General features: G+C 42.9%; 1 protein-coding gene across 1 annotated transcript; it reads left to right on the forward strand.

Moving 5' to 3' along the window:
• The first annotated feature begins 1,670 nt into the window (after positions 1-1,670).
• Positions 1,671-12,469, forward strand: ETNPPL (ethanolamine-phosphate phospho-lyase). The gene is made up of 12 exons (XM_010082343.1): positions 1,671-1,784; positions 1,949-2,108; positions 2,803-2,877; positions 4,590-4,683; positions 5,688-5,804; positions 7,548-7,630; positions 8,126-8,351; positions 9,221-9,375; positions 10,104-10,193; positions 10,375-10,505; positions 11,375-11,442; positions 12,307-12,469. The coding sequence occupies exons 1-12, from the start codon at positions 1,730-1,732 to the stop codon at positions 12,436-12,438; spliced, it is 1,386 nt and encodes a 461-aa protein (XP_010080645.1). The 5' UTR covers positions 1,671-1,729; the 3' UTR covers positions 12,439-12,469.
• Positions 12,470-17,951: the final 5,482 nt, after the last annotated feature.

The following is a 17,951-nucleotide window of genomic DNA, read 5'->3' on the forward strand; positions in this document are numbered from 1 at the left end:
AGGAAGGTCTCCGGTGGCAGCGCCCGGCCCGAGCCGGGGGTCGAGCAGGGCGTCGGGGCTGCGCAGCCCCCCCGGTCCCCACTTGGAAGTCCCCCGGCGGGCGGGGGGTGCGGCATTAGAACAGGGCGCAGCCAACGCTTCTGCACTCCTTCAGCAGCTCGGAGGATGCAGAATGTGGTACCCGGGTGTGTGTCACACGCGGCTGTGCAGGGCTGGGGTGGGTTTGGTGGATAAGCAGACGTCTCTGTTAAATGGAGCTGAGGAGGTTTCTTAAGCTGAGTCTCACTGGGGGACATGCAGGGATGCTGCCGGCAGCTGTGACCTGAGCAATAGTCCTGGCTGTGCACATCTCTGATCGCACTGTGTTGCAATATTCTGTTAGTTCCTCCGTCTTCAGTAGGTGTTGCCAAGTGACAAGTAAGTCCAGACAGTTAAAACCAGCACTGGCTATTTTCTGACTGCATCCTAAGTGTGTGGAATATATAGAAGGCTCACTAAAGGTGCATAAAAGTCATGGCCTCATAAAGCGTGCACAACAACTTCTCTTAAGGGGCCAGCTCAATTGTAAGGGACTCTCGCCTGTGCAAGGATTATAGGATTGGGCTGCATTGAGTGAACAAGAAGAAACTTTCACGGAAAGGACTGACACCTAATAGAAGAAAAAAACTGCAGTCAATAGATGGGCAGTGATAATGATGATGAGCACTGCTTTGAAAGTGTGCCAGAGGAGTAGCAAAGAGGTCAGAAAGGATCAATGCAATGGGGCTAGAAAGTGTGTGAAAGTAAATGATTTCACTTTCTAGGAGTCGCATTTGGGCTTCACAGGGCCATAATCTCAATACACCCAGCAGCAGGGATGCATTAGCAGCAATCTCTTGAGTTACCTGGAAACAACTGTGTTTATCTGCAGCCATATAGACATTACTGCAGTTCAGAAGACTTTCCTTCTGCTCAGTAATATCATTCAACATGATTACATAGCTGGCATATTCTCCGAGAGGAAAAAAAAAAAAAAAAAAGGGTGTTTAGAGAATACTTTGGATAATTTTACAAGGAGTGAGTTTTGCTGGTGTGATTTAGGTGCTTATAAAAAGACTCTTTTAAAGATTTCATCCAAAGCAGTAAGGATGAGATGCTGAGATTTTTAGGACCTGCTCAGCAGCTCTGAAAATAAGGCCAGCAAGGCATTGCTGGTTTGTTCTTGAATGTGACCTCTATACGGTACAGTCATCCATTGTGTAATGAATTTTTGGCTGTAGTCTAAAACAATTCTTAATGCCTTTGTTTTATTCCCAGCGAGTTAATTGGCCATACATATTTGTAAGGCATGTAAACAAAGCTACAGCCCAGAAACACAGCGGGACATATAAGGCCCTGGAATGACTTGCAGTCACTGTGCTCCTGTGAAAGTCCTTGCAGGCAGAGTCGTGCTTTGAAAACACCCTTACTAAAGAGCTGCTTCTGTCCTCGCTGTGCCTGGGGAGGTGTACAGGGGCTGTTTTTAATTTCAGCGCGAGCCCCACTTGACCACCATCCGATCTACTCACAAGCTCTTTGGAGAGGGAGGCAGTTGTCTCTAGGGCTGCAGATCAACCTCCTTAAAACTCAGAGGGGGAACAACTGAGAAAACTAAAATAGTGATATTTTATAATTATTTTTTTTTAGGCCTTCCTGCAAAGTTTTCTTTGCCAAGGACCCTCTGAAGATAGTGCGTGCTCAGGGCCAATATATGTTTGATGAGAAAGGAGAAAAATACTTAGACTGTATCAACAATGTTGCACATGGTAAGCAGTTTAACTTGTAAGACTGCTGCTATTTCTTAATTTCTAATAGGGATCAGAACAGACTTCTTTGAAATGATGATGCTGGGTTCACAGTGCTTCTCTGAATCTCCTTGCATGGTTCAGTAACTGACTGCTTGCTAGTAATAAATAATTATTTTCTTTAGTTGGCCACAGTCATCCATATGTGATAAAGGCTGCAACAAAACAGATGGAACTGCTCAATACAAATTCCCGGTTCCTGCATGACAACCTTGTTCAGTACGCGCAGCGTCTTACAGCCACTCTGCCTGAGAAACTCTCTGTTTGCTATTTTGTTAACTCTGGGTACGTTTAATGTTTTTTTTTTTTCATTATGACTATTTTGCTCCTGTTTGAGATGGACACTCAGAACAGCTTGGTCTAGATCTTAAATTTATTAAAGCAGACTATGTGCAGACTGGTGAATGCTACGTGTGAAATGACATATGACCTTGGAAACAAGTAGTCTTCTTTAGGTGGTCCCTTTAGTTTGCCATCACTTACATTGCCAGAACAGACAACCTGCAGGGACTTGTGAGCAGAGAGGCTGCTACGGGTCAGGATGGAAATTTGGATCTTCATCCTGGGAGTAGATTCACCTTCTCTGCTGCCTGATGGTCCAAGCACTGGGCAGGACAGAGCCGTTGGGGAGGGTGGGAGATGGGACTGGCGTGCTGGTTGCTTTCGAGGGTTTGCGGCTGCATTGTGCTCTCAGCTGTGAAGTGGTCTCATTTGTACCAAGAGGAGGTAAATGTCCACAAGCAAACTGGGGGAGGGAAAGAAAGTGTCTCTTTGTTTGCTGTTTATCAAAGAGCTGTTTTTTCTTTGCCCTCTTACGTGGCATTTGCAGTCTCAACTTTAGCATTGTAATCTGTATAGGAACAGAGCCTGCTGTGTTGATTTCTTATATCCATCAGTCCTGTGCCTCCTCTTCTGTGTTAGAACACAATTTTAATTGGAAGGTCCTGACTATTTTGCGGCTGTATCTGTTATTATCCAGGTCTGAAGCAAATGATCTTGCTTTACGACTGGCTCGTCAGTACCATGGGCACCAAGATGTCATCACCCTTGAAAAGTAAGTACATGGAGTAGCTTGTGTGAATGCAGCCAGTGACTCCTGCCATCGCTTCAGAAACACCTTTGCAGCGACCCCCCGCTGTTTGTACTCCGCTGCCTGCTGAAAGAACAGCTTTGTTGCTTTCCTACTAGAACAGGTCAGGAAATCCCTTTTCTATTTCAAGATCTCTGAAAAATAAGCTTGTCGGTTGCCCCAGAAGGTCCATCACCTGTTGCAGGGCACTTCCCACAGAGGCTCCCACAGTAATTCAGGCTGGAGACTTGAAAGTTGCTTTGAAACATCAATGAGTGGTCTGGCCACTGGGATCCTCTGGAAAAGGGCTTTTGGTTTGTCACACACTGCTGGACACATTTCTTTTTGTACAAATAAATATTCAGTGATCAAGAAGAAAGATCCCGTAGCTCTGCAATGGTGCTACGCCGATGCTCAGCCCTCTTCCAGTGAGCACAAGTACGCACACAAACCAGGAGGCTCCAGGAACAGGAGGGGGCTGTAAGCCATGGGGAGGATGGCTCACCATGGCTCTGAGTTTCCCTGTCCTAGATACAGCTGTAGGGCTGGTGATGCTGCTGCAGGCCTGGATCTTCTTCTCAGGTTGTGATTAGAAAGTCCAGCCAGAGCAACTGCAAGAGCGCTTGTCTCTACCTGAACAGCACAAACCTTGTTTGACTCAGCCATGCTCAGCTCCTTGATTCACGTGGCCAAGATGTGGAGCCACTGAGACCACCTTCCATCAGCAGAGGCTGAGGATGGAGCTGGCTCTGTCACTGTTTCGCTGCAGCGTCCTGTCTCCCTGAACACCACGAGGTATTTTTTGCCCAGTCCCAAGGCTCTGCAGGCTTTTGCCATAGCTGCTGCCCCAGTCAGGGTGGGCTTTCTGTCCCTCCTCTGTGGCCGTTGGCAGATTTTGTTGACTGACTAGTAGAAAGGTGTAAAGCAGATAAATGAGTGCAAAAACATCCTCTCTACACTATGTGTGTGCTACTATGAGATTGTGACATGTCTTTGATTTGGTTTGAGGTTCCCTTTGCTTCAAGCTTATGGCTGAATGAAAGTGTTTGCTCCCTCAGTGAAGCTGCTATGTGCTTTACATTCAAAAGGCTGTTTCCTCATTTCAGAATTGAATTTTTCTCAGTAGTAACCAGCTGTAGCAGACTCTGGAATATAAAGCTTTTATATTCAAACAATATTCATCCTTATCCCAAACAGTCTAGCCTGTAGGGCCCTCAGGGCAGGTAGCGGGGTGCTGCTGCTGCAGAAGATCCCCACCTGCTGATGCGATGCACAGCCTGGAGCCATGCACAACGCCTGCAGTGGTGTTGGGGTCTCACTTGCAAAGCTTGGGTTGGCCAGAGTGGGGCCCACAGGCTGGAAGTGAGGGAGCTGGACCCACCCTTTGAGTGCCAGGTAAGGCTGCCTCAGAGTCAGTGTGGTCCAGGGGATGTCATCTGGGTCTGTCCCCATGCTGGCACTTGATTTTATCCAAGAAAAACTCTTGGTTCCAGTCTTGCTAGTGAATTAAAGTCAACAGCAATTTCATGTTTCCTTTGAGAGAAAGACTGAGTAAATGAAGTCAAGATCCCTTTACAAACAATGCTACTGTGTTGCATATACAGTTGCTTATTCTGGATTATTTATGGGCACAGTTGTAAATTTAGCTCTTGTATGCGTTTGGTGAAAAGTGACTTCAGTATTTAACACTCATGCAGTGCTTACCATGGCCATGTTACATCTCTGATTGACATCAGCCCCTATAAATTTAATCAGCTGGGAAAGGACAGCAAGAAGGAGTTTGTGCATGTGGTAAGTGGTTTGTTTTTTTTTTTTTCGCTTGTTGTAATTTTTTGTGCCTGTTATGTAGTATATTGAATTACCCACTTCTGGTGTAAATATATTGTTTCTGTTTTGCTGATGCTAAAGTACATACACTTGGCTGGTTGTCAGCAGATTAAACACAGCAAAATTGTTTGCATTTGGATTTCTAAGAGGGTATTCAGCTGTGACACTGTTTTCCTTCATAGTGCTGCAAGTTTCCTGAGCCACAGCACTGCGTAGTTACACAGTTTGAAGAAATGAGCCAATATCTGGTGTGCTGGTCTGGCTAGAGAAATGCAGGACTTTTGAGTCTGCTTCTGAAAACTGGAAAGGCAAAGCCCACAAGTTCATACAGATCTGGGTACAGAGCTCATGGGTGTCCAGCTGAGCAGGATGCTGTTTGATTTGCAGCCTGAGCTTGTATATCTTACAAAGACAAAAATCATTCTCAGCCCAGAGACGTACACCAAGCAGGTCTTTCCTATTTAGACCTCCTTGGGTTAACCACACTGCCAGAGTAGTATCCACCTTTTCATATCACTTCCTTTCCCTTCTTTACTGAACCTCTCCCAGCGCTATTTGTAGAGGCTTGAAGGTCACACAGATTTGTACCGTGACTAGGACGCTGGAAGGAAAGTGACAGGCTGGAAAAAAAACCCTTCTCCCATTGCAGAAATGGATCTTTCTGCAAGAACCTGAAATAAGATGATGGATGAGGACTCAGTATTGTGTCTTGGGGGAGAGGGGGGACAGTCTTGAAAGGTGGATGAGGTGCCTCTTTCAACAGTTGTGTCCAGTAATGTTAAACACATCACAGGGCTGGGTAGAGTTTAAGTTCCTTTAAGTATTTCTGCAAGTCCCTGCAGAAATTCAGGCTGTGCTCATTCCTGTTACCTATCTGTGTGGAAAGACAAAAATGCAGAGCAATAAAAAAGAAAGTAAATGTTTCACAGAAGGATGGGCTTTAAAAAAATATATATTGCTCTTTTCAGGCTCCTTCTCCAGATATCTACAGGGGGAAATATAGGGAAGACCACCCAGATCCAGCAAGTGCTTATGCTGAAGAGGTGAAAAAGATTATTGACGAAACACAGAAGAATGGGCGCAAGGTGTGTGTTTTGTGCTCTAGAGATGCTGAGGCTTCAGCTATCAAGTGTGGCGTGGGGTCATGAAACAGGAAAATAAGGACATGTTTCTCTACTCAGTTTCCCTTGCTTCCCCATTTCTCTATGGTGGGTTCTGTGTTCAAAATGGGCCATTTTTCTGCCTGATGCTCTTATCATAGTTTTTCTAGGCATGGATGAAAGGATCAGTAATACAGTTGTAAATAAGCAGATACAACCAAAGCAGTTTAGTTTCATATTTTATGCATTGAATCAGTAGATTGTAAATATCGTAGGGCAAGCTTTGAGCTCAGCTGAGAAACTACATCATGAATTCTAGCATGGATATATAAAAATCTCCAGGACATGGAGAAAATATGCTAGATAAAATCTTGATGTTTCTGAGTCTAGTAGCTCAAGACAGCTTTGGAGTCATCTGAACACATGAACCTTTCAATCATATACTATATGACCTTGATAAAAACATAATTTCTGAACAGGTTTACCTAAAATGTGTGTTAATGTTTTACATGATGGCATTAGCGTTTTGAGACATGTAGGGCTTGGTCCAAAGCCCACTGAAGTCACAGAAGACCTCAGTGGAGGTTGGAACAACATGTCCCCTTCTAGTCCAATGAACTTACATCACTCTTCTTTTAGTTTCTTCATCAACTTTTTTATTCTCTACTAACGGACAGTTTTGTGTTTTTTTCTTCCCTTGTTTCCTTTCTTTGCATATTTCTTAGGTTTTGGTGACATAGACCTGTGGCAGGACAAGTTGTGCTAAAGGCTAAGCCTCACATGCTATGGGAAGCTTCTGACTCTTTGGCCGTAGCATGCCTCTTCAAATCTAGTGTACGGTTCTTTACACGTTACTGCTCGGCCTTGTTTCCAGGAAGACTGCACCAGCCCAGAGAGACCTCTTGATGCTCAGGGAGGGGTTCACAAGTGGTGTGGGGATGCAATCCCTTAAATAGCAGACTTATGCTGAGAATGTGGGGTAATATCGTATCTCTGCTGCATAGTCCTCTGCTGTTGACAAGAAAAAATTTTTGATGTTCCAGTGTATCTGATCCACTGCTCTTACCCTTCCTGACTTGAAATAACTTTCTTTTTCATTCCTAGCAACTGGAATTATTTCACCTGTAGAATTTTTTCTCCTCTTTTTGTCAAGTGCCTCACGCTGACATTTTACTTGTGTAGTTACTTGCTTTAGAGAGGGGTGCCCAAAGCGTAGCCTCAGGTCATCCTACAGTTCAGCTTCTACCCACCTCTACCTGGTGTTCAAGATTGAACGAAAAAGCTGATCACCACATATACCCGTTACTGGAGAGCCTTGGCATTAAGCAAGTCTCATTAACCTCTTGGGGAAAATGGCACACACTGTTGTGTGTCTCCTGTAAATTGAAATTTGTAAATAAATTTACAGAGCTCTCAGGAGCCTCATCCAACATCCACTGACACCAGTAAGTGTCTTCCACTTCAACACCTGTAGGACTAAGGCTTAACGGAGGTCCTTGTATTCCCATCAGGTTGCACAGGTGGCCCCAGCTACTGCAAATTTGGGCACCCCAGGTTACCAAATGAATAAATTCTACAGCCGTAGCTGTTCTCAAGAGCCCTCAGCTGCTCAGCCCATTGTGTGATTGAATTAAGGCACACATTTAAACATTTCTTTCTAGACTGCTAGATGTTTGTGCAAAGGCCCGGTAGATGAACACAACTCTTACCTGAGTTTGTTTTTTGTAGATTGCTGCCTTCATAGCTGAATCCATGCAGAGCTGTGGAGGCCAAATAATACCACCTGTGGGCTATTTCCAGAAAGTGGCAGAGTACGTACATCACTTCAAAAGGGCATAACTGGAAAATTAACCTAAGAAACAGGTTTTTAACTATAGGCTTATCCAATGAGTTCAGCTATCACCCTCTCTTCTTCTTGGCTATCTATGGTTCCTTTCTACTTTTTGAGGTGTATGATTCCCCTTCTATTTTTTTATGGAACAATTGTCTTTCCTTTTCTATATTTTATCCTCAGGTAAGTAAGTTTGATGAAAGATTGAACCATCATAGATATAACCCTGCAGTACCATTACAGTACTCCTATTTTGCATCAAAATATCAGATTTTTTTTTTCTTAACATTAAGCAAACTAAATATTTTATCAATTGAAATAGCTATAGCTATTTCAGAACCCACATTCCTTCTTTTTTTTCCTAACTGGGTCTTCCACTGGAGAATTTCTGTAATGCAAACTCCCTTGTCATTGACTGCCTACCTGAGACGTGTGCTGCAGCACTAGTCACTCAAGTTATTCTATTTGTTTTCAGGTACGTGCGTGCAGCAGGTGGTGTGTTCATAGCTGATGAGGTCCAGGTTGGCTTTGGCAGAGTTGGGAAGCATTTTTGGGCATTCCAGCTGCAAGGTGAAGACTTTGTGCCTGACATTGTCACCATGGGAAAGCCCATTGGCAATGGCCACCCTATGTCTTGTGTTGTCACAACAAGGGAGATCGCTGAAAGTTTTGGTGCCTCCGGACTGGAGTATTTCAATACAGTAAGTTTGTAGGTGAAGGCTTGTCTTTTTTTCTGTTGATCTGTGTTTAGCAGTTACGAGTTGTTCGGGTGATTCAGCTAACATCTGCATCCATCACTGCATCACATTACTCAAGTCAACCACAGTCTAATCTCTAAAAGCAAGTGAAGAGGCTTTGAAATATGCTCTGTGCCAAGTGGTATATCTTAATATGGACCAGCACTAGCTCTCTGGCAAGTCATGCATCTCAGTTCACATCCATACAGATAAATTCCTTACTTGTCCCCTGCCCTTGCCTCTGAAATGTTGACCATGTAAAATTTAATTCTCTAGGATAGCTCTGTGCTGGTGGGACTCATGCTCTGGCGGACCTTGTTCTGTAATTGTCACCTAACAAACCAGTAACCCTTTACTGGGAAATATTTGAGCTGTGTGCATGCCACAGAGGAGCAGCTTTCTTCTTGCTTCCCGAGTCCTCTTTCTGCTCCTGTGGCTGAGCCTTCTTCCCAGCTACCATGAATCCTCCTGCTTTCAATGGAGTTTATACCCTCTGGTACAAGAAATGTCAGCTCTATCACCCACTGCTCTCCTCAGGAGCATTTTGCCTGCATGTGCAATCAGCAAACCACGAGAGTAGCTTGAATGCTTCAGCTGCGAAATCTTCAACTTGCTGAAACCCAAAGCGGAGGAGGAGGGAGCCCCTCCTTTGGCCTCTTACACTGCCCAAAGTGTGGGGAATGGTGCTCCCCAGCAGGCACGGTGCAGGATCCCCACCGCTTCAAGCTTTCCTCACGACACGCCAAGTAGGGGAGGGCAAGGGAAAACTATGTGGATAGACACAGATGAATGTTTCTGATGGATTTTGGTTTTGTATTTGTCTTTGCTATCAGTTTGGAGGAAATCCAGTGTCTTGTGCTATTGGTCTGGCTGTGCTGGACGTAATTGAAAAAGAAGATCTCCAAGGAAATGCTACGCGTGTAGGAAATTATCTCCTGGATCTGCTAGCCGAGCAAAAGGAAAAACATCCTTTAGTGGGAGATATCAGGTGGGTGCCTTACAGCAATGTTTCAGAGAAGAAAAATAACTGCTACTCCTCTTTATTAAATGGACTACCCAAACAGATACTGTAAGGTGACATGTTTTTCAAAAAAGTTTTCCATCCATCTGCTTAGTTAGGTATAACCGTAGCCTGGAGAAAAGCTCTGGGAGAGAATAGGAGAAAGCCATCCCTGTGCAAGAGCCTGGTTGTTTGTTTCTAATCTCTGGTCCATTGCATTTGGAGATGTTAGTGTGGGTTTTCCTCATCTCATGTTACTGTCATGATAATTGCCTTCAGGTTTTTGTGGAGGGTTTGGGTTGTGGAGGTTTTTTACTTCTTGTTTTTGTTTTCCACAGCTCCCTGGCTTGAGGTTTGCAGGATAAGCAAGAAAGAAAATTATTCTATTATTCAGATTTCTAAATATTATAATTTATTAAATTATTTAGATTATAATGCCATTAATTTAGAATTTATTAAATAATTTAACTGTCCATGTAGCCTTAATGAGACTAGATTTATTTATCTAGAATTATCTGTTATCCCACTTGATCTTCTGAAGCAGCCAGTGCCGAAAGATGACCAAAGAGAAATTCTCCTCTCTTTCCTGCTCCTTCCCCGCTTGCACCCCAGGGAAGGGAATCGCAGTTGTTAGAAACAGATTTTTGCACCTGCAGCAGAAAGCTTGGGTTGCTGACACTGGATTTCATTTGCCTGTGTTTTTTTCTCTACTCCAGGGGTGTTGGCTTGTTTGTTGGAGTGGATCTGGTGAAAGATCAACAAATGCGAACACCAGCCACGGCTGAAGCCCTTCACCTGATTTACAAGTAAGTGTTTTTAAAGACTTATGTGCAGTGATCAAACCCTCCTAATATTCCCCAGCAGTAAATAATTAATTTCAGCACTAGAAAAAGAAAAGTTTCAAAATCGAACTCAGCTTGAAGGGTCTGACAGGACACAATATAGTTTTATACCTGTGTCTAACACAGATGTTCCCTCTTTCCACAGGCTGAAGGAACGTCAAATCCTTCTCAGTGCAGATGGACCCCACAGAAATATACTGAAATTTAAACCGCCAATGTGTTTCACGATGGAAGATGCAAAACACGTAGTGGAGACAATTGATGCACTTCTCACAGGTACGTATGCTTTAGTGCTCAAAGGGATCCTCTGTTCATTTCCAGATGACCCACTGGAAACACCAGCCACCATCATCTAAGCCATTACACATAAGAGAAAGTAATCAATTACATTTCGTACTGCTTGTCCAAACTGCTGTTCTTAATGCCAATTACTATATATAAATAAGAAGCCCCATATGTACGTCAGACAAACTTTTACGCAAAATCCTGCTCTTGATCCTTTCTCTCACAGACTCAGTGTTACTACTGCTTTCTGGTCACATATGCTATATGTTAAGGAGCAAATACATGAATTCAGCAGAGGCCTGAAAGACACTGCTGAAACACTGGTGAAACTTCCCATAATGGGCTCTATCTTTTTTTTTAACTGATGTACTGGAACATGATTGTCTAACTGCAATTTAGCCTGAAGGTTTTCAGGCTCTATTTATCTTCTACCTGGGGACCAATCCAGGGGAAAATAACGTCAAGTATACTATTAGTGTAAGGAGTCTCCACGCCCATTCTACACTGAATGCTCCCGTCTCCTGAGATTGTAACAACTGGAGTTAGACTAGCACAAACCTGCTGGGCAAAGGCAGAATTCAGCTCTGAAAGGTCTGTCCGAACCCCCATGCTACAGTCAAGCTGCTAGGGTTGTTCTTTTCTATAAACACCCCCAAGCTACACAGTCCTGATACATTAATCACATTGCCTCAGAAAAAATTTTGGGAAGTATTCATCGTTCTTCAGTTATTCATCTGTGTGATAAATGCCCAGAGGAACAGCTGATTAGGTATTTTTCACTTCATCCAGCTGTTAAATTGACTGTACGCTTACTTACTCTTGGTTCTTTTTAATGTAATAATTTTATTACTTTTTTTCAGAAATAGAAGAGGCAACTGGAATGAAGACAGAAAATAATGCATCTACAAATACACAGTGTAAAAGAAAAGTATGTTTTGAATTTTTTTTTAACTCTTTTTCAGATAGATGTTTGGCAAAGCAAGTATAAATTACTTTGGTAGAGCACTCCTTCACTTTTGTTGGTGTGAGGGGTTCTGTGCCTTGAAACTGAGCGCAGAACATAACCTGCTACTAGAAACCCGAGAAGATTGTGTTACTGGGGCAAATCTAAAAAGAGCAGAATAATACAGCCCTCCAATGAGAAACATGTTATAGACGAGCCCTTCACCTTACCTGCCTTGTGTGCAAACCAGACTTTGGGCTGCACAAAATTGTGAGCTCAGCAGTCAACAATTTTACTGGTTCTAGGTATGGTGTGCTACTGATGGATATTTGGCTTTCTAAGCAAGCCTTCAGCCTGGAAGGTGTCCAAGGTTTTGGAGAGTTCCAAGGATTTTGTTTCCACCATAGCTCTTTGAGTATGAATGGCTGACATGCATCCAAATTAGGACTTCTTGGGTTGCACCCTCAGCTATGGATAAATCATATATAATTTCTCAAACCTTTAAAAACACACATCACCAACTGTGTTATAGGAAAGCTCGCTGAACTGTCCCTTGGTGAGTTTTCCAGTGACACTGGGAATGGTGGGAAGACTGCTCAGCCATCCAGGCATGTAGTAATTAAGGCAGAGACCCTGTGGATTACTGGCTATCTAGATTATAATTAGATTTGGGGTGCAAGCCTCCTCTTCCAGACGTTTGTACACATTTGGTTCAATTTTTTTCAAAGCTTAGAAATCATGCCACTAAAAGAGGAGGGTCAGGCAGAGCTGCCTAATGGGAACCAAGTCCCATGGCTGCCTGTTGGAAGACATGCATGTTCCCTCACCGACACTTCATTTCTGTTTCAGATGACTGAAGGGAGGCCTCAACTGGAGGGTGCAAATGAAAGCATCAGCCATATGAATGGAGCTGCCTGCAGACAAGAAAATGGGCTTTATTCTCAAAAACACTCAGTGCCAAGTGAAAGAATAAGAACATGAAGAGGGAAAGTTTCCTCATTCCGTTTGAATTGTGTCCGGCTTGCTTTTGAGATGAACGGTGCAATAGTCTGAGTGCTAGGATCTGTTTGAAGCATAGTCCTGCCTTCCACAAACTGCCTGGATTCCTATTAGCTTCAGTAGGAGTTTAAAATACCTTTTCAGACACACGAGACCTGCACCATGTGGCTTGAAATCTAGATGTGACAGAACGGACAAGTGATACACAAATGCCTTGGTGCTGATGGCAGGCTTGATATAGGCACACAAACTCAGTGAGCGCTGTGGATTTACCCGTATTACACAGAATCTGAATGGCTTAGCCACCATAGAAGCAAATGCCAATCCTATTAAGTTTAAAACTATATGCTTAACATGCTATTTTTAGAATATTTTAAATTTCAATATGTAATATTGAGATGTTAATTGCTTCCCATGTTTTAATGGCTGAATTCACAAAACAATGCTTGAGAGAGAAATCATTATTAGCTTCCAGTGTAACTTAGGTCCTATGGACCATATTCCCAGCTGATGTAAATTGGTGCGGCTTTGTTAATGTCAGCGATGATCTACCAAGAGTCTACCACTATGTGTGTAGAGACACAATGTTTATATGCAGGGCATTCTCACTTTATGTTCAAAGAAAATGAAGAATCTGGATCCTTGTATTCTATGGATAAAGCAAATTTTATAGATAGCTATTTATATAGAGTAAGATTTTATGCTTTTTTTCCCCAAAAGTTTATATATTGAACCCTCTCAGTCCAAAAAAATATGCAAGTAGAGTCTATATCACTTGAGACACACTGACTGAATTAAACCTGAGGGTCTCTCAAAATGAGGTTCCCAGGGACAGCCCAGCTTGCATTCCCATGGATTTTAGTTGTGTTGACAGTTGTGGGAAGTACTGCCTGATCCTGTTGTAGCAGTGCAGTCACTTTTTGTCAGTGGTGATGAAGAGCTGCATACCAGTTGCATGGGATCCTGACACGTCACTGGCTGTGCTAACATTTGATAGATTACTGAAAGGAGAGGACCACTGCATAAAACATGCATGCAACCACTTTGCAGCCACTGCCTAGCTGTGCTGCAGTAGTCTGGCTTGCCTCCTTGCCAGTGTTAAATTTAAACACGAGCACACTGCTTCTCTTTAGTAATGTGTGCACAGCTCCATGCTATGGAAGACACTGAGGGGTTTACAAATGGTTCGTACTTCAGAAAAAAAAGACAAAATGTGTTTCCTCTTAAATTTTAATACCCTAAATTCTGCTGTTTTCTAATTGCTCTAATGACCCTACTGATATGACTGAAAATTGAGCACCTCATCGAATTTTGTATTTTCCACAACTGGCTATGTTAATACTGATGTTTTTGATGTAATGTCTTCCAACATCCTCAAGCTGGCTTATTTTCTGTTTCATGATCCTTGAATAATTCTTCCATAAAAATAAATCTCTTCTTCATAACTATGATGTCCTTCAAAAAGAGTTTTTGTGTTCTAATTTTATTCTTCAGCAACACCTATTTGCTAAGGGAAATAACTTCAGTTTTGGCTCATGGCTGTCTCTATGCCAAAGCAGAACTGGCTGGGCTGTGTTTCCCCAAGGTCCTACATGGCCCTTGGCTGTTGGCAGCTCTTACCCTCTGAGCCAGACGTCACCTCAGCTGCCACAACTCAGCCCCTGCTAACCCTGCACCAGGAAGGATGCCACAGGTCTTTTCCAACATTTAGGGTTTAGGTCACTCCCTGTCCTTACACTATACCTCCTCTGCCACGTGCAGCAGCACCAACACATACTTCCCAGCCAAAAAAAATGGTTGTGTGATTTATTGGAAGGGCTAATCTTGAAGGCACACAGCCCACCAGGCTGTACTATGGCACTGACTGTTGGGGCAAGTCATTAATATTTAATTTTCAAAAGCATGTCAAAGAACTAGAGGAAAAAACAAAAACAAAAACAAAAACACCAAACCATCCAATTAGCCCAAAGCTGGGGAGCAGGTGAAGATTACAACTTCATAGACACAAGGGGCTGTGCCTCTACCTCTAAACTACCTGTGTCTTGCTTCTGCACGTTTGAATTACATGGAACAACCATTGCTCCAATTTGCTCATTTTTTTTCACCCAGTTTCTGCTTCACAAGTCAGGAAGCTCTCTACTCATTATGCAAGGTAAAAGTTACCTCTAACAACTAAGTCTTATTTTCTTTAAATGAGAGAGGCTATCACTTCTATGATACACACTGGAAAAACCCACTATCATTTAAATGGAGGAACCAACAGAACGGTTACCAGGAGTTGAGCTGGACCCACTAGAATTACTGTTTCTATATCATTGTTAATGTTCCCACAGTACCTCAGAGTCCGCTCGTAAGATTATGCACAATCCCTGCGGTGAAGGGCTTCCTAATGAGAAGAGCCTGACTAAAGGATGGGGGAGTGGAAGCAGAAATAATTACGGCTGAACACAGAAAGAGCAGTTCCAGTCAGCTGAACTGATGGAATATATTCCCTCCACTGAACAGGCAGGGCTTTTTCCCCCTTTCAAACTCTGTTTCCTTTTTTCTTCTTTCTACCTCTCCTGTCCTAGCAGTGCAATTCCCATTTTATCCATGTGGTTCAGGCTCCACCCTAGCCCCTACTTTCATCAGACACCTCTATAAGCCAGTTCACCTCACTAACCTTGCAGAAAAATATAAGACCAGATTTTTTTTCCCCATTAGTTTTCTGCAAAGCTAATGCACAGGCTCATGGAGGAGGCCTGAGTCTGCACAGGACAGGCAGCAGGAGGAAGGGATGGTGGAATGAGGGAAAGGCAGGGCTCCATCCCCAGTGGGCATCATTTGCTGGAGTTAGTTACTTTTATCTTCACTCTAGCTCATCATCCTACTGGAAGCTGAATTAAGGTAGTTTCATTGCATTCTCATAGTTTACCACTGTTTCAATCATTTTTATATTGCATGTTTAAGACTTTTAAGAAAAAGACTGGTTAGAACAAGGACTGTTAAGAAAAAAAGAAAAAGCAACATCATAGAGACAAAAATTTCATTTTTAATGTGGTAAAAGCAGCCAAAAACACCCATCAGAAAAATATTTCTAAGTGGAGAAGGCTGTTTAAACATTTCTTGCAACACAAGAACTTATACAGGCATCTCTTGGATAGCAGGTTCCCAGTGCTGCAGATGCTCTAAGCTAAGAGGTGAAAAAACAGAAAGTGGTAAAGCAACTGCATTTGCTAATATACTAGAGAAGACTAAGTAAGGAACTGGGATGTCAGTGAAAGAGTTTTCATTATACTGCACACTTATTTACCGTGTATATGCATATAAGCATATTGTATATGAGCAAGTTTGATCTACCTTGTTTTTTTCTCTATTTAATATAATACTTTAGAAAAAACAAGTGACTAATGCTTGCAAGCAGAGCAGATGAGCTCACAGCAGCAGACAGGTGACTAATTCTCCAGGTTTCTCATGGATGACTTGAGGAGGTGTTCTAGTAGCATCCCTTTTCAACCTAGACCTGGCTTGGTCCAAGCTCTGGCAGGTGGATTAATGCCAGGGAAGACACGGCCAAATGGCTGTGACGGGATTTCCCTGTCTCTGCTACCCGTACGCATTTTCCCACCTGCAACGTTTGATTTTGTCGGTGCCTAAAAGCTGAATTAGAAAAGACAGGTTATGTTTTTGCATTTCCCACTGACTCGTGGTGTGACTGGGCTGTGTCATATCATCTCTGTAGGCTTCAAATTCCAGAGACGCAGGGTTGAAGACTCTCCATGTTGGTATTTCATAAGGAAACATATCTGGCCCTACGCGAAGATCCTGGAGACAAAGCACCAGAAGTTAAAGCCTCCCCTGAGCTCCAGAGCTCAAGACCAATCTGCACTAAGCAAAACAACCTCCGGTTTCTCCCACCTCTGCTCACAACCAGTCCCATGTGTTTGGGTAAACGCCACTCTAGTATCACAATCACATGCATTTACAACAATATGGAATAAAAACAAATAATTAAAGGAAGCGGAAGGGGAAGAACATGAAGAAACGTGTTTCGGTGCAGGTCACTGAATGTTGCTAAAATTCTTTAATACCCGACAAGGCAGAAAGTCCTGTGCTCGCCTGAAAGCCTGGAAACAGATTCCTGGCTTCAGCTTAGCTATTGATTCATTACGCGGCTCGGCCAGTGACTTCACATCTTTATGTCTCTATTTACTTCCACATACAAAAGCAGCTGTAATAACCTGTATTATGGTTTGTAAAGGTTAATCACCTTATCAGGCACAATCCCGATTATAGAGGACTGCAAGTCACAAAGCAGAGTTGCTTCAATTTACTTATTTGCAGTTGCCTCATTTATTCCCTATTTGCATGTGGCTTGTCAGAAAATAAAGTCCTACGATGTGCAGTACAAAGTCAGAGACCGATGACACGACATATCATGAAGCAATGAAGAGACACAACCACAGGACAATTGGGAAGCCAGTGGTGTGGCCAGCTTCTCCCAGGAAGCTTAAAGTTCTGTAAATACATTTTCAGCTGGCACAGGGCACTTCTTTTATGCAAAAAGAAAGCCTTTGGTCTCCATTCCTTAGTTTCTTCATTCTAGTCACAAAATAAGGCAGGAAAGGAGTTCATCTGGAAAGCACACTGCTAACACGCTCCAGTGCTTGCTCTCGAGAACAAAGCCTTCTGTTCACAGTACTTATAATCAGCTCTCAATTAAGTTTGCTTTATTCTACTCTCTATTAGGCAAGACACAGATCATGCAAATCATAAATAAATTAGACTATAAGAACAGACTATATTTTGCACATTCACCTTTGAAGAACAGCATTGTAACACAGATGAGACCTACAAGTCTCTGTGAGACAAGACCAGGTTCCCTTCCAATTTATGCAGCGACGCAAAAATAATCATTGCACTTAATGCTGCTTTCTTAACACACAGCTAAATGAGGGCACTGCTACAGGGGGTGAAATCCCAGTGGAAAAATAATGAGTTCCAGTGGCAGTTAGATTTGATGTAAGAAAGTTTTTTTTCTTACATAGATCTGTAAATATAACAAATATCTACCAGTAAGGACTGCATCTTCACTCTTTTGTCTAAAGTGTGTTAAACTACTTTCTCTCTTTCTCTCGGTCCATTCAGACTGCCCTCCTGCCTGATTTCAAGGCAGGCTCCTCAGTCGATTGCTGGGGGGCTGAAAGTCCAAGGTGGCAGCTCTGGTGTGCCCAATAACAATCCCCTGTGCTCACTGAATTACCTCAACAATTTTTTCTTTCTTTCCTGTTTTTCCAGACTGGTTTCTGTTGAATTAATTGTTTTATACTTACACAATAAACAACCTAATGGCTTGCCCAAATACAGTGTTCGTTTTTGCAGAGCCGTCTGCCAGTCACACCTGAATTTTCCATTGCCGTGTTTTTTGCCTTCTCTAAATTAGGATCACTCCATTTCCAATGTCTCCTTGCAAAGCAAACATTGCTTTTGGCTCCTGCTTAACACCACTTGCTGCC

Source organism: Pterocles gutturalis, unplaced genomic scaffold (assembly GCF_000699245.1).
Source record: "Pterocles gutturalis isolate BGI_N339 unplaced genomic scaffold, ASM69924v1 scaffold26454, whole genome shotgun sequence".
Classification (NCBI taxonomy): domain Eukaryota; kingdom Metazoa; phylum Chordata; class Aves; order Pterocliformes; family Pteroclidae; genus Pterocles; species Pterocles gutturalis.

What these genes read in the sequence shown, in the direction of transcription:
- ETNPPL (XM_010082343.1), top strand. Translation starts at nt 1,730, where the DNA reads ATGTTTGATGAGAAAGGAGAAAAATACTTAGACTGTATCAACAATGTT. An exon ending in CACAGAAGAATGGGCGCAAG is followed by an intron (nt 5,805 to 7,547) that starts GTGTGTGTTTTG and finishes TGTTTTTTGTAG; the next exon opens with ATTGCTGCCTTCATAGCTGA. An exon ending in TATTTCCAGAAAGTGGCAGA is followed by an intron (nt 7,631 to 8,125) that starts GTACGTACATCA and finishes ATTTGTTTTCAG; the next exon opens with GTACGTGCGTGCAGCAGGTG.